At 35.7% G+C, this 15743-nt stretch overlaps 1 protein-coding gene across 2 annotated transcripts in view; it reads right to left on the bottom strand.

Moving 5' to 3' along the window:
• The window catches only part of TBCK (TBC1 domain containing kinase), a 115573-nt gene that overhangs the window by 46617 nt on the left and 53213 nt on the right, over window positions 1-15743 (bottom strand). For both annotated transcript variants that reach the window (XM_075032400.1, XM_075032410.1), the window contains exons 21-23: window positions 13430-13515; window positions 4980-5016; window positions 3426-3587 (exon numbers count right to left, since the gene is read on the bottom strand). In XM_075032400.1, the coding sequence (XP_074888501.1) occupies window positions 3426-3587; window positions 4980-5016; window positions 13430-13515 (285 nt within the window). The remainder of the gene's footprint in view (window positions 1-3425; window positions 3588-4979; window positions 5017-13429; window positions 13516-15743) is intronic.

Here is a 15743-nt window from a genome sequence, read left to right on the forward strand (position 1 = left end):
GTTGGTACCTCAGGAATCACATCATAGTAGAGCTACCCTTACCATCCTCATTTTCCTGCCACATTCTCCTCTTACGTGTCAGACTTAGATAAAGGAAAAACAAAGGTAATGCATACATGTTTGCTCTCTCTGCATCACCCAAATAAGATGAAATTTACTAAATCTCAAAACTACACATAAAGAATTAGCAATGACTCCAGGGTTGGTTTTGTTTGCCTGTCTCAAATCATACCTCCTAAATTTTCTCTGGTATTTATATTGCTTGAATAAAGTTTATACTTAACAGAGCTCCTTAAAAACAAGTTAAAAAAAAATGAAAAAACAAATGAAAGTGAATTATAAAAACCACCTTGGGGTAGTAATTTCCTAACCAATCTATATAAGTTTATATATAAGCACTTGCTTATATGTCCCCTTTATACAGCCCCACAAGGAATGAACTAGGACGTTTGTTGCTACAGCAAAGGGATTTTCCAGTATTCTTAATTAACCAATTATTTTGTCAAATACTTCAAATAGATTTCCTAATATGCTAGAAAACTGTTACAACTGCATAAAAATGAATTAAAATTTCCAATAGAGCTCCCCAAAATAGCAAGTAATGGCCAATTATATTTGATTTATAGATAAAAATATGCCCAAAGCTTTGAGGCAAGCATTGGAAAGGGGTTTCAGAATCAAGTAATCAATAATGGCACTGTATCCCTTCTTTTTCCTCAAATAATTGATTTTTTTTTAAACAGTAATTTTAACTTTGTTATATGCAGTGAACTGGAAATAAAGCAATGGTTTGTTGTTTGTTTTAACTTTAAATATACATTTTTAGAAATAGGTACTGTAAAAACAAGAAATCTTAAAAAAGTGTTCCACAAAGTTGCAAGATTGTAGTAAAATAGCTTTATCAGTCTGGAAAGCAACTTGCTTTCACTGGCAGCCTGAGATAAGCCATTCCAGTGCACATAAAGCTTAAAAACCACCGGAGTTTCAGACTGTTGAGCAACAATGGATTTTAGATTGAAATTATTGCAGATGTTTTGAACGACATAATCTCTTCCTCAGGGTGACCCAGTTTCAGGTGAAGGTTGTTTGTAAATTACTTTCAGAAAATTGTCAGGCATGGCACAGGATTTATATTAACCAAAATAACAGAAGTCCTGTTTGGAAGACACACATGATGAAAAGCACAAGCAGTCAATACTTCTTAACCAGAAATAAGACTCAGGTCAGAAAGAGAAGGCACGAAGCTATGATAATTATATGTTCAAAGAAGTTACTGATTACAGAATTCTCAGCTAGACCAGTAACATTTAAGTCACACCAGGATTGTCTCCCATCCTCATTCTTTTTTCCCTTAGTAGTCAGTTTATGATATGCTTTGGATTAATCTCACAATATTCAATCATGACACTGTTGACATGCAAAATATTGCAGACATCAACATTACAAAAAACAAACCATCAAAACAAAAAACAAAATCAAACTTTTCAGAAACACTGTTCTACCAAAACATTTCCTACCAGAGTATCAAAGCTGTCAAACTATAATCAGCAGAAAGCATGTACACAATAACACCACAGATTTTAGTGATTTGATTTTATTATATTAACAGATATGTATTATGAGAACTAACGTGTTCTTACACAAGACCTCAGCAAAAAGTACTTCAACTGTCAGTAAATCAGCTGGTTCAAGATAAATTGGAATATATAACTTAGAACCACTCAAGAAATAAAAAAAAAGGAAGAAATGACCTTAGGCAAGAAAATAAGTTAAATATTAATGAATCTATATTTAACTAAGACATACAGCTAATAGATGGGGGAGGAGTGAAAGGGGAGAGAGACAATCTTTTAGTTTAGCACTCACCTTTCAGTCCATCTTAAGATACCCAGTTAAATCTAATCTGAGCATTTGAAATGACAAAGCATATAGATGGAAAATGAAAAAACCCACACCGTAAGGAATGGCCTAAATAAATTTCTTATAAATTGAAAAATACAGCAGCAATTGCATTGTACATACCAAGCTGAAAAGTAGCACAAAAGCAAAATTTTGAAATCTGGACACATGTTCAAGGGTATACAGCGATAGACAGAATTTGTGACAATAACATTTAGAGAAATCACAGAGCTTCATCCATGACAGCTCACTCAACTTCTGAGAGACTGATTTATGCAGCTATGAACTTAGCCTCAGCCTGCTTGCTGCCATATCCTAGACTACTGTTAACCTCTGTAAACTCTGTAGTTGTGGAGACTGCCACACTCAACAAGACCTTTTAAGCTTAAATGCTCTTCCAAACTTGATTCTCTCATTCAGTTCTTCTGAAAAAGAATTACTTCTGTTTAAATGAATTATGAATTATTGAATTGCACACGTGGTGTTCAAACAGAGCGCACTAAATCTATAGTTAGCCCAGGAATTACGCAAAAGTCAGAGCTACCTTAAGAAAGACCACACGATTAAAACAATGTCACCTCTTAACCAAGACCTATATTATGTTAGTAAGATCCTGGGTTGGAGAGAGGGAATTAATGCAAGAATGTAAGTATGTTCTGGGAGCAGTAGCAAGAATGTAAGTATGTTCTGGGAGCAGTAGCCTTCCAATTCATGTGTTATGTAAATATTAGTCCATCACAAACGGAAACACATCTTCCAGTTGACAGGGCTTACTCAGTTCAAATGTATTCTACTGTCTCACTAGGAACTGGCTCAGAAAGACGACCCAAACTTCATGGTTAACTGCATTTTTTTTTCTTTTTTTTTTTTTTTTTTTATTCCCCCCAAATATGCAACACTTGCTTGTATGGATAGGTCAACCACCTCCCACTGAACAGGAAGACAGAACTTCTGCACAACAATCATGCAGCCTCCAATCCTATTTTGAGGGTTCTTCTGAAAGTTTTACATTTCAAATGGAAACTGATTTAACACAAAGCAATTCCAATGGCTTCTATACTTCTTTCCCTAATCCTTTTACATTAGTTGCTTCCACAGCAAAAGTTTAATTATTTTTTAAAAGAAAACAGGCTGGTACTAGCATCAAAGTGGAAAAGCACTGGTCAGAACAGCACTAAATTTTTTCCACTAGGAAATCCCTATCAACTGGATTGTTTCTATACATGGCATGTCTACAAACAGTCACTTATGAATTATTTAAAATCATTCTAATTTCACAAGTACTCCAAGCTTCACCTGGAAATAACAAGTTAATCCCATTTTTGCTGATGACAGCAAAAAGACTTCTACTAACTTCATCAAGCTGCAGTTAAGACCTACACACTCTGACAGTGTTTGCCTAAATCTACCATGATTTCAAAACACATGTAAGATCTGTAGTATAGATTCACATGTAAGCACATACTGTCTTCAGCAACACACTGGGGAAAACAGAGAAAGAGGGAAGAAATACTTCTTTTCTGTACCTGGCAAGTCTGAAAAAAGGAGAATGCATTCATTGAATCCATTAGCCAGAAGACGATCCCTCAGCTGTTGAAGTATTGCAACTCCAATACAGAATGGAAAGGACGAATTTCCAAGCAGCAATGTATCCCACAGGTGAAAAATTTTGTGCAAAGGAAAGACATCTGCATGATGAACACGCACAATAAAAAAAAAAGCCATAAGCATATAAGTTGATAAAAACATATACATACACTCATAAGGAGTTGCCTATATACTTTTTTCCCCTTCTATCTTAGCATTATTTCTTTTTGATTTGGAAGCAAAAAAGATTCAATCTGTTTAGAAACAGGTTTGTCTTCATATGCAGTTTGATTATTCTGGAAATCATCAGTGTATGCTTTCATTATTAAAAACTTACAAACGCGCAGGTTTTCATATCTCAAACACACAAAATTAGGCAATTTATTTTTCTTTTGGTATGGTGCAATTATGCATTAGGACATGCATATCAGTTTTTTCAATACTATGAAGACATTAATGAGTTAATCAATAAGCTCAACTACTTAAAATTAGACAAAAAAATGAGCAGAATAGAGCAAAAACTGGCAGAATAAAGGAAAGACAAGGAGAAGGGCCTGTTAAAGATAGCAACATTTTACATATAAAGCTGAAAATGGCTCTCCTAAAATAAGCTATCCTCCAACTAAATAGTTCTAACATTTTATTGCAATTCATTGCCCGGGAAACCATCTTCTTGGTTTTCCAAAGGTGGTGATTGTCACAAAAGTTTTAGAAAAACGGACAACTGCAAGAACCAGTTCTTTACAGTAAAGATCTTTAGAAATTGCAATCGAGAATCTCACATTAAATTCTTTGATATTTCATCAGAGAAATAATCCATCAGCTCTTTTCGTCCTGCCACTTTTTTTTTAAAAAATTCAAAGTCTGTCAATGTTGACATGACATGAAAAAAATCACAGAGATCTTTAAGAAGATTTTTAATTGCTTTCTAGACTTGCTTTATTAACTTTGTCCTCTTTCATTAAAAGCTCACCAAATTATAAAGCTCTTTTTCTTCCTACCGTACATGCACAAATGTCATAGTAAACTAATGCTAGTACAATAACAATGTGTTAAAGTGCAATAAAAGAAGCTTGTTTTGTTGGTCTTCAAAACCAAAGTTACTCTCTTTCTTATGTTAATTGAGTGAGGTCAACGGAAGGTGGTGAGGTTTGGTTTTGTTGTTTTAACTATTATTATAACTTTTTCCAGTAGAAAACAGCTTCCTTTGCACAATCCCTAAATACCACAGGTGTAAAATAATCCAGTTCAAATTTAATATAATACTTTTTAAAAAAATAAGAAAATGCTAATTATTGTCAAATCAGGGCAGAAAGTATGTGACAGGCACTGTTGAGACTCAAACCACAACACACATCCTTGCAAATTACAAGTGACTTAGTAAATGATAGACACACCACACCAATTAGGAAGGCTTTAGCTGAAAAAGTGAGGAAAAACTACGCTTAAGAAATATAAGAACATTTAATCAAAGAAAAAGAATGCATACTCACGTGTAAACATTGTAAGAAACCAAGGAATAGCATAAAGCTGCAAAAGGTGGTGATGGGGGGGGGGGGGGGGAAACAAAAAAATGTTTTAAGAGCTAAAGTTGTTTGTGACAATTGTGTACTACATCAAAAATTGCCTAGCTTGGCATGAATGTATTTAAAATGGGAAATAACTGCAGTGGCAGAACCACTATCACACAACTTTTCACCTCTCGGAGAAGCTTTTTCCTCCCCCAAGCCCCCATTCCGATCTCTTCAAAATTACTATATTGAAAACAATGACAAAAACAACCATCACCCTCACTAGGCTTATGCTTGCAAAAAATAACCCCCAAAGTCTTAAAGAACTCAAAAACCTGCTCTATTAAACTGTCACATTTCTTACCTTGCATATATATACCGCTAAGTAAAAATTAGCAAAGGATACCTGAACAAGCATAAAACAACTTGATTCAGTATATCTTTTTGACTATAGAAAACCCCAGTTCTATATAAATAATTAAAATTCCAAATCACAATTTCCAGCGGAAAAATTAACCATATCTACCTTTTTCTCCTGTGTTGGTATTTATTAAAATGTATACTTGTCAGTGAAATGTGGTAAGAATGGTTTCATTCTCAAAAGCATATAGTGCCAGTTACTAATACCTTAAGCATTTATGTAGTTCTAGTGTAACCTTTAAAAGCAGGTGTCATCTGAAGAATTTGAGGCTGCTTCAGCACTTACACTGCTACAAGACTGTCTAAGAACTTGTGCTGCTGTGATGGCTCCAGAAAACCTTTAGTTTCTGCAAATTTTCATACTCATGACATCATATTGAGAAAATTCAGTATGCATTGGAAGACCTAAGCCTTTTTGACACCCTAAGAGTTTCTTAACTTTCAGTGAAGTATTTAGCATGTTGAAGGCAACAGAACCTATTTTCTTGGAACATCGAACTGCGCAGAAAGTCCCTACAAATTAGGAATGCAAGAGCGAGATGATTATTGTTAAATTTTACTCTGTTGCATAGCTCATGTGCTCTGTTTTCCACTTCTGAAGATTTACAGTTAGACATAAAGCTTAATATATTACTTTTTAGCTCATAAAAAGTGCAAATTAGTCGTCCTATTAAGCTTTCCCTGGAAGTAAGCAAATGAGAAACAGAAAGCATAATCGATATTATGTTAATAAATTACTACTTATTCCATAAACTCTTAACTGGGTTAGGGTACTGACTAAATGATGCACACATTTGCCGAAAAGCTCTTTAGCACAGCTCTCTCTAAATTTTATTCCTACATCTTCATCTGAGCATCTGATAGTATCTGAACCATAACTGTCCATAAAGCTAAAAAAGCTGCGATGATCAGACTGTACACCACTTCCAATATTCAGGAGGCTTTTATAAAGCTTGGCCTCCAACTTGCCAATTGATTTTAAGGGTTCAAAAACCAAAACAAATGCATTTCTATCACCATTTTCATCTTATAATATTTTCATACTATTTCTCTGAGTATATCTTTGTTATGCCTTCAACAGATGGTTCTCTACTGAATAGTAACATACCCTGTTCCCCGAAATATCCCCTACAGTGGCTGTGATCAGCTAATACCTGTTTACCTGCTTGCTTGTATGCAATATCTTGCTCTTCATGCAGTAGGAAAACAAACATTCCTAATAGCCTGAGGCTCCTCTTGTAGGTACCATATTATGCTGATGTCATTTTGAACTACATTACTTCCTTGATATTTAAAAGCAACTATTTCCTCCTTTTCATAGATTTCATTAAAATATTTTACCAAAGCAGATCCACACTTCCTCCTAATTTCACAAACACCTCTATCTTGTATGCACCTACATAGATATATACAAGAAAATATACAAAATCTGAAACATTGAACAGATTGTTAAAAGGTAACCACAAGGCAAAACATTGCTTTGCTCTAAACCATCCTCACCAAACCTATCAACAGTGACATGAAAAGTAGGTCAAACTATTTAAGTAGAAGGTATCCGGCAAGTTTTTACTGAAGGGATTTTCCCCTCTGATTTTCATAAATATAATGTTCTAAGACAAGGAAGTCTTGGTAACCCTGAAGAGGTTATGATTACTATTTATCAGCAAGCAAAGAAAAGCCACAACACTGGTGGTATTATTCCACCATGCAAATCAAATTGAGAAACACAGACAAAAAGAACTGCACTGACGAAGTCCTCAAATAAATAGGCTACCAAATTCTTTTAGTTAAATGACTGCACTTTTAACATCTTATTAGTAAATACTGCCCTCTAGCAATCACCGGCTTGAACAGCATTGTGCCATGCTTCTGTACTAACGAGCTGCTGCTGTTAGAGAGGTTTTCAACCCTTCACTACTGAACCCTGAAACATAATGGCGTTGTGTTTTTAGTTGACACTTAACTATGTAATTGGGAAGCATACCTAATATTTAATCAAAGTCGCTTTTGAACTGCTGGAACAGTCTGAGAATACGTCACATTAAAATAAGAGCTTGTAAAACCAATACTTTCTTTTTTAAGAGTAAGCCTTTGATCAGCAATGCCATAATTATCATTTTGCTTTGCTAGTAAAATACAAGCTCTTTTGTGCTTTTAAGTAACGACCTGGACATTTCTTATACATGAAGAACACAGCAGCCCCCTAACATCAGTTCCCATTCAAACAATCTGAATACATCCACAGCTTTTTTTAGTTACAATTGAAATATCTTGTCCTTAGACTTGGCTTCATTCTTTATCTTTCCGTTATCCCTAGCTAAAGCTCCCTTTCCAACAGTGCTCCGCTATGACAAATTCTGTTCAGTACTTGAACTTGGAAATGCAGTTCATTTTTTTTCAACAGGGTGAAGATGTTTACTCGCACATAGTTAGATGGGCATATTTTGAAAAGAGTGCATCTCCCATTAGACATTCAAAGCTCTTGGAGATGTTGGCTCAAATCTCAATTAAAGCCTTTTCTCTGAAGATTTTGTTATTGCCCATTACTACTGTCTGGATTGTTTCATTATTTGACTGTTCCTCCAGAAAGTGAGAGCTTTACATGCTTGTGTCTATAGAAAATTGAGATTTCAGTTGTAAAGATGAAATTTTTAAAGAAATTTAGGCTCAGGGGATTTTGATTCTAAAGATATTTTAGGAGGAATAGCAAGGTGAAAATGAGTGTTAATGTTTGTTGGTGGGGATGGTAAGGAGTATTAAAAGATATACACAAGGTTCTTGCTCTGTGAAAAGTCTGTAAGAATCAAATGGCTGTCATGTGTGATCCAGGTGCACCTTATGAACACAGTGAAGCTATGCACCTGGTTGCAGGATAATGAAAATTAGTTATTTAAAATTGAAGGTTTGAGTTTTCAAAACATCAAAAATGCCAACATTCTTCACAAGTTCTTGTTCATTATGCATTTATATAACAAAAGTTTACCAAAAACCTCTAAGAAAATTAAAAAACCTCTAAGAAAGTTCACCCTCCACACCTCATAGAATTACAGAGCTGAGATCAAGGTTAATTACCTGTAGTTTTAAAGATAACAAACACAATAGGAGTAACCATTATTCTTGCATTTTTTTATAGAAGAATCCTCACTTGACCATCTGTCATTCAATGCAGTGTGTTATTTTAAACTGGTAAACTGTCATGTCTTCACCACTGTAAAAATAATTTACAGACAGATAACAAAACCCCTATGCTATAGCATGTATTTCACACTATTTTCAGTGTTCAAGACTTATGTTGGAGCCTTTCCTTCTCAAAGCTGAAATCACACTTACAGGAATACAGGAACTACCACTGTCAATGGCTACGTGGGCAAGTATTCTACTTCCAATAGTGAGTAGCAAATTTGCTTCAGGAGAACATATTAAAAACCCTGCAATGGACAGTTGTAAAACAGTTTGTCTGCCATGCTAATGTGCTTTCTACACACTTTAGGCAGGCACTAGCTTAAAAGACAATAGAAAGGATTCAGAAAAGGTATCATATATTTCTTTTCTTGTTGAATTGTCCAGTAACAATGCCAGGTGTTGAAGATCTGTTAAGTAATCCAGTCTTTCTTTCCAAGCTTACTAAACTAAAAGACCATTTGACATAGCAACACAGAAATGTGGTCAAACAAAGAATGAAAGAATGATTCTCAGCTAAAAGGATGATCCTCAACTAAAAGAAATCCTTTTCACACTTGCCCCCCACTCCCAGTCGCAACCCCCTTCCTCCCCCCTCCACCATGGTCATCCTCACCAAGCAGAGTGAACCCCAGCCCCCCCTGCACAGCACTGCCACTCAACCAACATATAAAATTATTTGACCTTTGCAGGGAGAGAACCCCCTCCCTTCCTGCATAGACCCCCCCCTCCCTCCTGAGCACCAAAACTTGAAGACCCTGATTGCTTTCTTAAAAGTACTTTAAAGGAGAATTCATTTGTATTTTTTATTTACATTTTATATTTTTGTACATGTTGTTAGGAGGTCCACCATTTTTAAGTGATCTTGGATTGACCAAAAGGGAGGCTTTGTAGTGTGTATGTCTCTTGTTACCTATCTCTGACTTGTAGTGTCACCAGGCCTAAACTATTATCTCAAAGGAGAATAAAATATAACCTTGTAAAAAAATTTAAAATTATGAAAATGCAAAAAAAAAGTTTACAATCTTATTCTGAGCATTCCAGTAACTTTTTTTGTGTACTTTAGCTGTACCATAGATCATGGTTTGTATGAGGTGGCAAGGCCAAAGATAAAAAGGTTTTTTTCTTTTTTTTTTTTTCCCTTTTCTTTTTCCTGTCTATGAAGTTGCTAGTTTTTTGGTTGGTTTTTTTTGTTGTTGTTGTTGGTTTTTGTTTGGTTTGGGGGGGGGCAGGGCTGTTTGACATATGTGTGAAACAATGTTGTCCAACAATAAACCAGAATTTTGTTTTGCTGAGTTGTCCTAACAAGGCTGCCTCCAAATTGCTGCTTTTAGTTTTAATTTTCATTTGTTAAGAAAAAATTTTTTTTGCTCTCTACAGCTTCCTAAGGAGGGGAAGTGGAGAGGAAGGTGCTGATCTCTTCTCCCTGGTATCTAGTGATAGGACACGTGGGAATGGTTCAAAGCTGCACCGGGGGAGGTTTAGAATGGACATTAGGAAGCATTTCTTTACCAAGAGGGTAGTAAAACACTGGAACAGGCTTCCTAGAGATGTGGGTGATGCCCCAAGCCTGTCAGTGTTTAAAAAGCATTTGGACAATGCCCTTAACAACATGTTTTAACTTGGTCAGGCCTGAATTGGTCAGGCAGCTGAACTAGATGATAGTTGTAGGTGCCTTCCAACTGAAATAGTCTATTCTATAAAACCCTGATCTTGCAACTTCATGTAGTGTCTTCAAAATACATACACAAATACTTAGCTTCAAACCTGTATGGTGCCTACACATTTAATCATATATTTAAATGCTACAGAAAGGTGCAAAAAATGTTTTGACTAGGGATGCAAAGAGAATGCAGATTGAGTCCAATTTTTAATATTAGATTCTACCCACCTATATGCACCTACACAAACAAAATTTGAAGAATGATCACTTTCCTCACAAGATAAAAATGCCAGCAAGAAACTTTTCCCCAGATTCACCACTAGGTAATCATGTAACAGAACAGAGATAAAGTACTTCAATTTCACGATTTTTAATTCACAGTTAGATGAAGCCCTATTACTGACCCCTGGACATTGCCAAAACCAAGCTAAGGTATCTACCTATGACAGCAGCTCCAGCACAAAGATATTAAGTAACTGCAGCCAGACTTTGTCATCTCTGTTAATGGCCAGCTGACAACTGTGTCCAGCTTCCATAATTTGCAGCTGAAAGCTCTTTAGAATAATTTATGGCTATAGTTACCCTTTTAGTAACATAGCACACTTCCTTGTTTTTCTTCAGTTCAAAACGGTCTGTTGTTGATGTCAGAATTAGTCAGTAAAATATAGAACATGTTATAAAACAATATATAGCATGGGGGAGATTATAAACTTTGGGAGAGTGAGCAAATAAGAACTGTAAGATTCACTGTATATATCCCCCTATTTATATGTAAATCACATAGCCACAGCAATGTACTTAATCCAGGCACCACATCAACTAACAATATTCACAACTATTCAAGCTTCAGCAGTGTTCAATATTCTGAGAGCTACGTGACCCGAAGCAAATGAGAAGGGTGCCAGGAAACACAATCTTTCCTGCAGCGGAGCCCGCATTTCAATGATGAAAGATTAATCAGGGTTTACTTTGATAGGATTAGTACTCAAGCACAAAACTCTGGTTCAGATCTCATTACTATAGTGCATATCCTTCACCTTGATGGATCCTGTGCTGTCTTGTTACAGGTACAAAAATCACCTCTCTCACTAACCTAAAAGGCAAAACAACTTCTACTTCTAATAAAAAAAAAAAAAATTAAAAAAAAAAAAAAGACAGATGATTATGTAAGGACAAGCTCTCTTCAGAGGTTAGTGTTAGTTTTAGAACTAGCATTCATATTCAATGCAAGGGTGTTTTTTGTTTGGTTTTTTTTTTAAAAATACCTCTGTTCTGTAATTATTTATTACATTACCTAATCATCTCCAGACTGCAACACTTAAGAGACAAAGCTCACATTTGACTATGTGCTGTGGAATGACTAGCACAACACAAAAACTGAAATACAACAAAACAGGTGATTTTAAGCTATTCCATATGACTTGCACTTTGGAAGTTTTCAGTGGTGAATTATAACTGTATAAGCAGACACTAGGAGCTGCTGAAAGATCAGCTAACACCCACGATGGGTTGCTACAAAACTCTCATGTAGATTAGTAGCAGAAATGGGGACCTGTAAGATGGTCAGGGAAATTACATCTCTACCTCTTCAGTGGGAACTGGTATCCTGGACAAAATACACAAAGGAATTGCTTTGGTCATCCACAGGCTTTAACAAATAAATATCAAGTGCATTTACATAGTGATGCTGCAAAATCGATTCTCCCTCAGAAACCTGAATGTTGCTGTTACACATGCCCTTCATACACCCAGATATTTAGCCTTTCTACAGATGAATGTTCTCCCTTCTCCCTACCTTCCCTTCATCTTCCTCCCACCTGCCCTCTTCAGATGTGTGTTATCAGCAATACACATTGCCTTCTCAAACACCTCTCTTTGTAATGCAATACACCGGCTTTCTCTTCTGCTCATTTCAATGCCTCAGTATCTTTTAAATTTGTACCACTCAAACAACATTATTACATTAAAAACACCTCTACAAATGAAAGCATATATTTGTTTTTCCATTACAATCTTTGTAAACAATGATAATGAGTATCTGCCAGTCCCAAAGACACACAAATTCATCCAGGAATTGCGTACAACAAATGACTTTCAGAGGCTTGGCCTTGCTACTTCAACTTAAAGCCTTTCCTAATAAACATAAAGCTTTTCTGATAAAATAAGCTTTATATTACTTATAGAAGAAATGCATATGAATTTCTGATTTATGAAATTTATATTTCTACATCAACATCTCCTGACTTCAATTTCCTTCCACTTTGTTTCCATCTGTTCTTATGACCAACCTGTAACTATCAAATTTCTAAATGTCAAAAATATCATGATATACACTGTATCAATTAACAATGTTCTCTCTATAGCTTTGCCTAAATCTACTTTTTAGAAACATCAGCCATCAACTTCAATAATGCTATAGTAGGAAGACAAGCATTTTTACAGACTATTATCTTGGCTTTCTGGACTATCCACGCCTCTCTAAACAAAAGAGGAAAGCTACTTACAGTGATAGCTAAAAGTGAAGCTCTAAGGAAGGCCTTGTTTTGTTTTTTCCAAAATAACCCTCCCTCTCTCCTACATTTTGGCTGTGTTCTCAGTTTTCATTTTCCACCATCTTACAGACTTCTTCCAACGAAAGCATAAAACTTAGACACAAGTTATGCACTTGTCCAATGTTTCTGACAGACTTCAACAAATGACTGCTAAGCATTTTTCAAGGTCTCACATATCTACAGATTCACCATCACTTGCAGGTTTTTTTTGTATTACTTGCAAATTGATGTCTTTTGTGTTAACCAATGGCATTTAATCAGTTTGCAGAAATTTTGCTATTAGTAATTTATGACCACATTAATTTTTGTGCATTAATCCACACTTTAAAAATAAAATTATATACATCTTTTAAGATGAATCTGTAAGTTATAATAACTGACTAGTAGTATTTTATTGTATTTACCATGCCAACAGAATGGGACAGACTAAGGTATGTAAAACAACAATCAAAACTTTACCATTTTATCAGCATACTTGGAAAGGTCCATTAATATGAAAGCTTCACTTTGGTCAAATTGCTGCTGAAACAGTCTGCAAAGGCATCTCAACCTAGTTACCTTCATTTTCCATTTTTTACTTCCTTTGAGCAATACTTATAAGAACCCTTAGCACTTACATCTGGAATAAAACCAATTTCATTAAGGTGGTTACTCAGCTCTGGATCATGGAATGCAATCATCTGGGAAAACACCGTCAGATATTCTGAAATGACAAGCATATTCAAGATCATTGTCAGAAACACAAGCCACCACATACTGCTAGCTCACAACAGAGCTGTAGAAAAGGAAGAATTTTGATTTTTTAAAATTTTTTTTTTTAAACCTACAATAAAACAGCAAGTGAATACCACTACTGTCCTCCTTGTCACCATTATATTCAATACAGAAGAAGAAATATTTCATTTCTCTTAGTACTTCGCAATTTGGATTTTCAACAATCCAAATACTTAGTTCATACTTATGTTGTGATGTATGTTTGACGTGCAAAGCTAGACTTTTCAGTATGAGTACGAACCACAAGATATTGATGGAAGCAAATTAGAACAAGATCATTCCAAGGATTTTTAAGACCCAAACTGTTTCAGTGATACACAAAGTTTATACTCTTTAAATTACATTGTGTAGTTTCTTTTCTACGAAGTTAAATTCTGTAATCTACAAGTTGAGGTTTTAAGACAATAGGGCTTTAGGGTTACCATTTCCATGATCAGTAACATCTTAATTTGTATTTTTTGGATCAGATAAGAAATACTTATTGTAAAAGATAAAATTTATTACATCTTCAGCATAGCATATTAGGCTGACGGGTACAATTTAATTAAGTTGTCTAAATAACACTTGCTTTTAATTGGAAGAGAAGCAGACAGCAGAACACAGACACCGACAGTTTTCTTTCTCTGTTCTGCCCCTCTCCCAGTTTTGTCCACACTATCATATGCTTTGTTAGAAGGAAGATGAAGAGACAATAACATAGCAGTTCTGTAACAGATGGCAATTCCTTTTCCTCCATGCTCCCCAGAAGAGAGTAATTAGGGCCCCGACAGCTAGTTGAGGGGAGGAAGAGAGACAGAGAACGTGAACCCTGCTCCCAGATCAGAACATGCTGACATCTCAATGCTCCACAGACTACTGTCCCCAAATATAAGCCCCCAAACACCCAGTCCACACAGCTCCACAAATCAGCCACCTAGAGTTGTGACTGCCTCCTTTAAAGTCTATTGTAAGGATTAGATGCCTACTACTGTCTCTCTTGAGGACAGCAAATAACTCCCTATTACTCAGTTTGTCTTCACCCCTGAAGTGGCAAAATTAAATTTCAATTCCACTGCTAAGAAGCACAGAAGTGGCTCTGCTGGGATAATTCCACATATAGACACCTTTATTTAAAAATTGAAGTAGGTCTACACATTCAGTTGTTTATAGACCCCTATCTTACTTAAATCTTGATTACCTGCACTCGAGTCAACTCCTCTCAGGTTAAGCCAGCAAGTTAAGAACAGTCACTCTGTAAAATAATTCTGTTTGGACTACAAATTTTAAAAGCTGATTCTGCCTCAGGAAGACTGATAAACAATGCTCTCACTGTAAGAACACAAGGGAAACAAGCCACAGTCCTACTGTAAATTATACTTGAAAGGATGCCTAATTCTCCAAGGTAAGTTGCAACAAAAATTAAGACCTCTTGAGTCGACTCCAGAATTTTACAACTTTTGCTTCAAGCTGCAAAGACAAAGCCACAGCACACTAAACCTCTTAGGTGGTTTCTGGTATCTTAGGAGTGCCAGCCTCTCCCCTCTGATACTGCATCTCTATTATGCCACAGACGCCCTGGCAGCACTTAGCTGGGGAGTTAAGTTGGTAAACAGACCTGTGTTGTGTTTTATGTCACCAAGGCCAGACTGCTTTGGAGCTATTCACACATCTCAGGTTTTCTCAGTTTCAAGTCGAAGTTACTCTTGCATTCTTGCATGTATTCACATGTATACAAGTTAAGGAGATATCTGAATCCATGCCTTAAATTCACACCACACTACATTATAGTCATTTTAAAAAAGTGCACCTCTAAGGTGCATCTTACATCAGTTTTATTTCACAAAACAGCCAGGAATCACAAGTCAGGTATAGCAAACCAGTAATCCTACACATTCAGCTGTATGCTGATGAAAACAATTTCACAATTAGCTTCCCTGAAGCACATTTATTTTAAAATTGAATACTCGTGCCCATGATGGTTCTCTACAGGTATACTACTGGCTGATAAATACCATCTTTATTTGACTAGCCAGTCTCATGAAATGTAATTATTGTGTGGGATTACATGGTTAATTACGGGTCTATTGAAAACACACAAATCTTTTCAAAAAATGTATCGCTTAGGTCCAGCCAATTGCTGGTGGTTGGAATTTTATTATATGAAGTTTTGTTTTACAC

Source organism: Buteo buteo, chromosome 1 (genome assembly GCF_964188355.1).
Source record: "Buteo buteo chromosome 1, bButBut1.hap1.1, whole genome shotgun sequence".
NCBI lineage: Eukaryota > Metazoa > Chordata > Aves > Accipitriformes > Accipitridae > Buteo > Buteo buteo.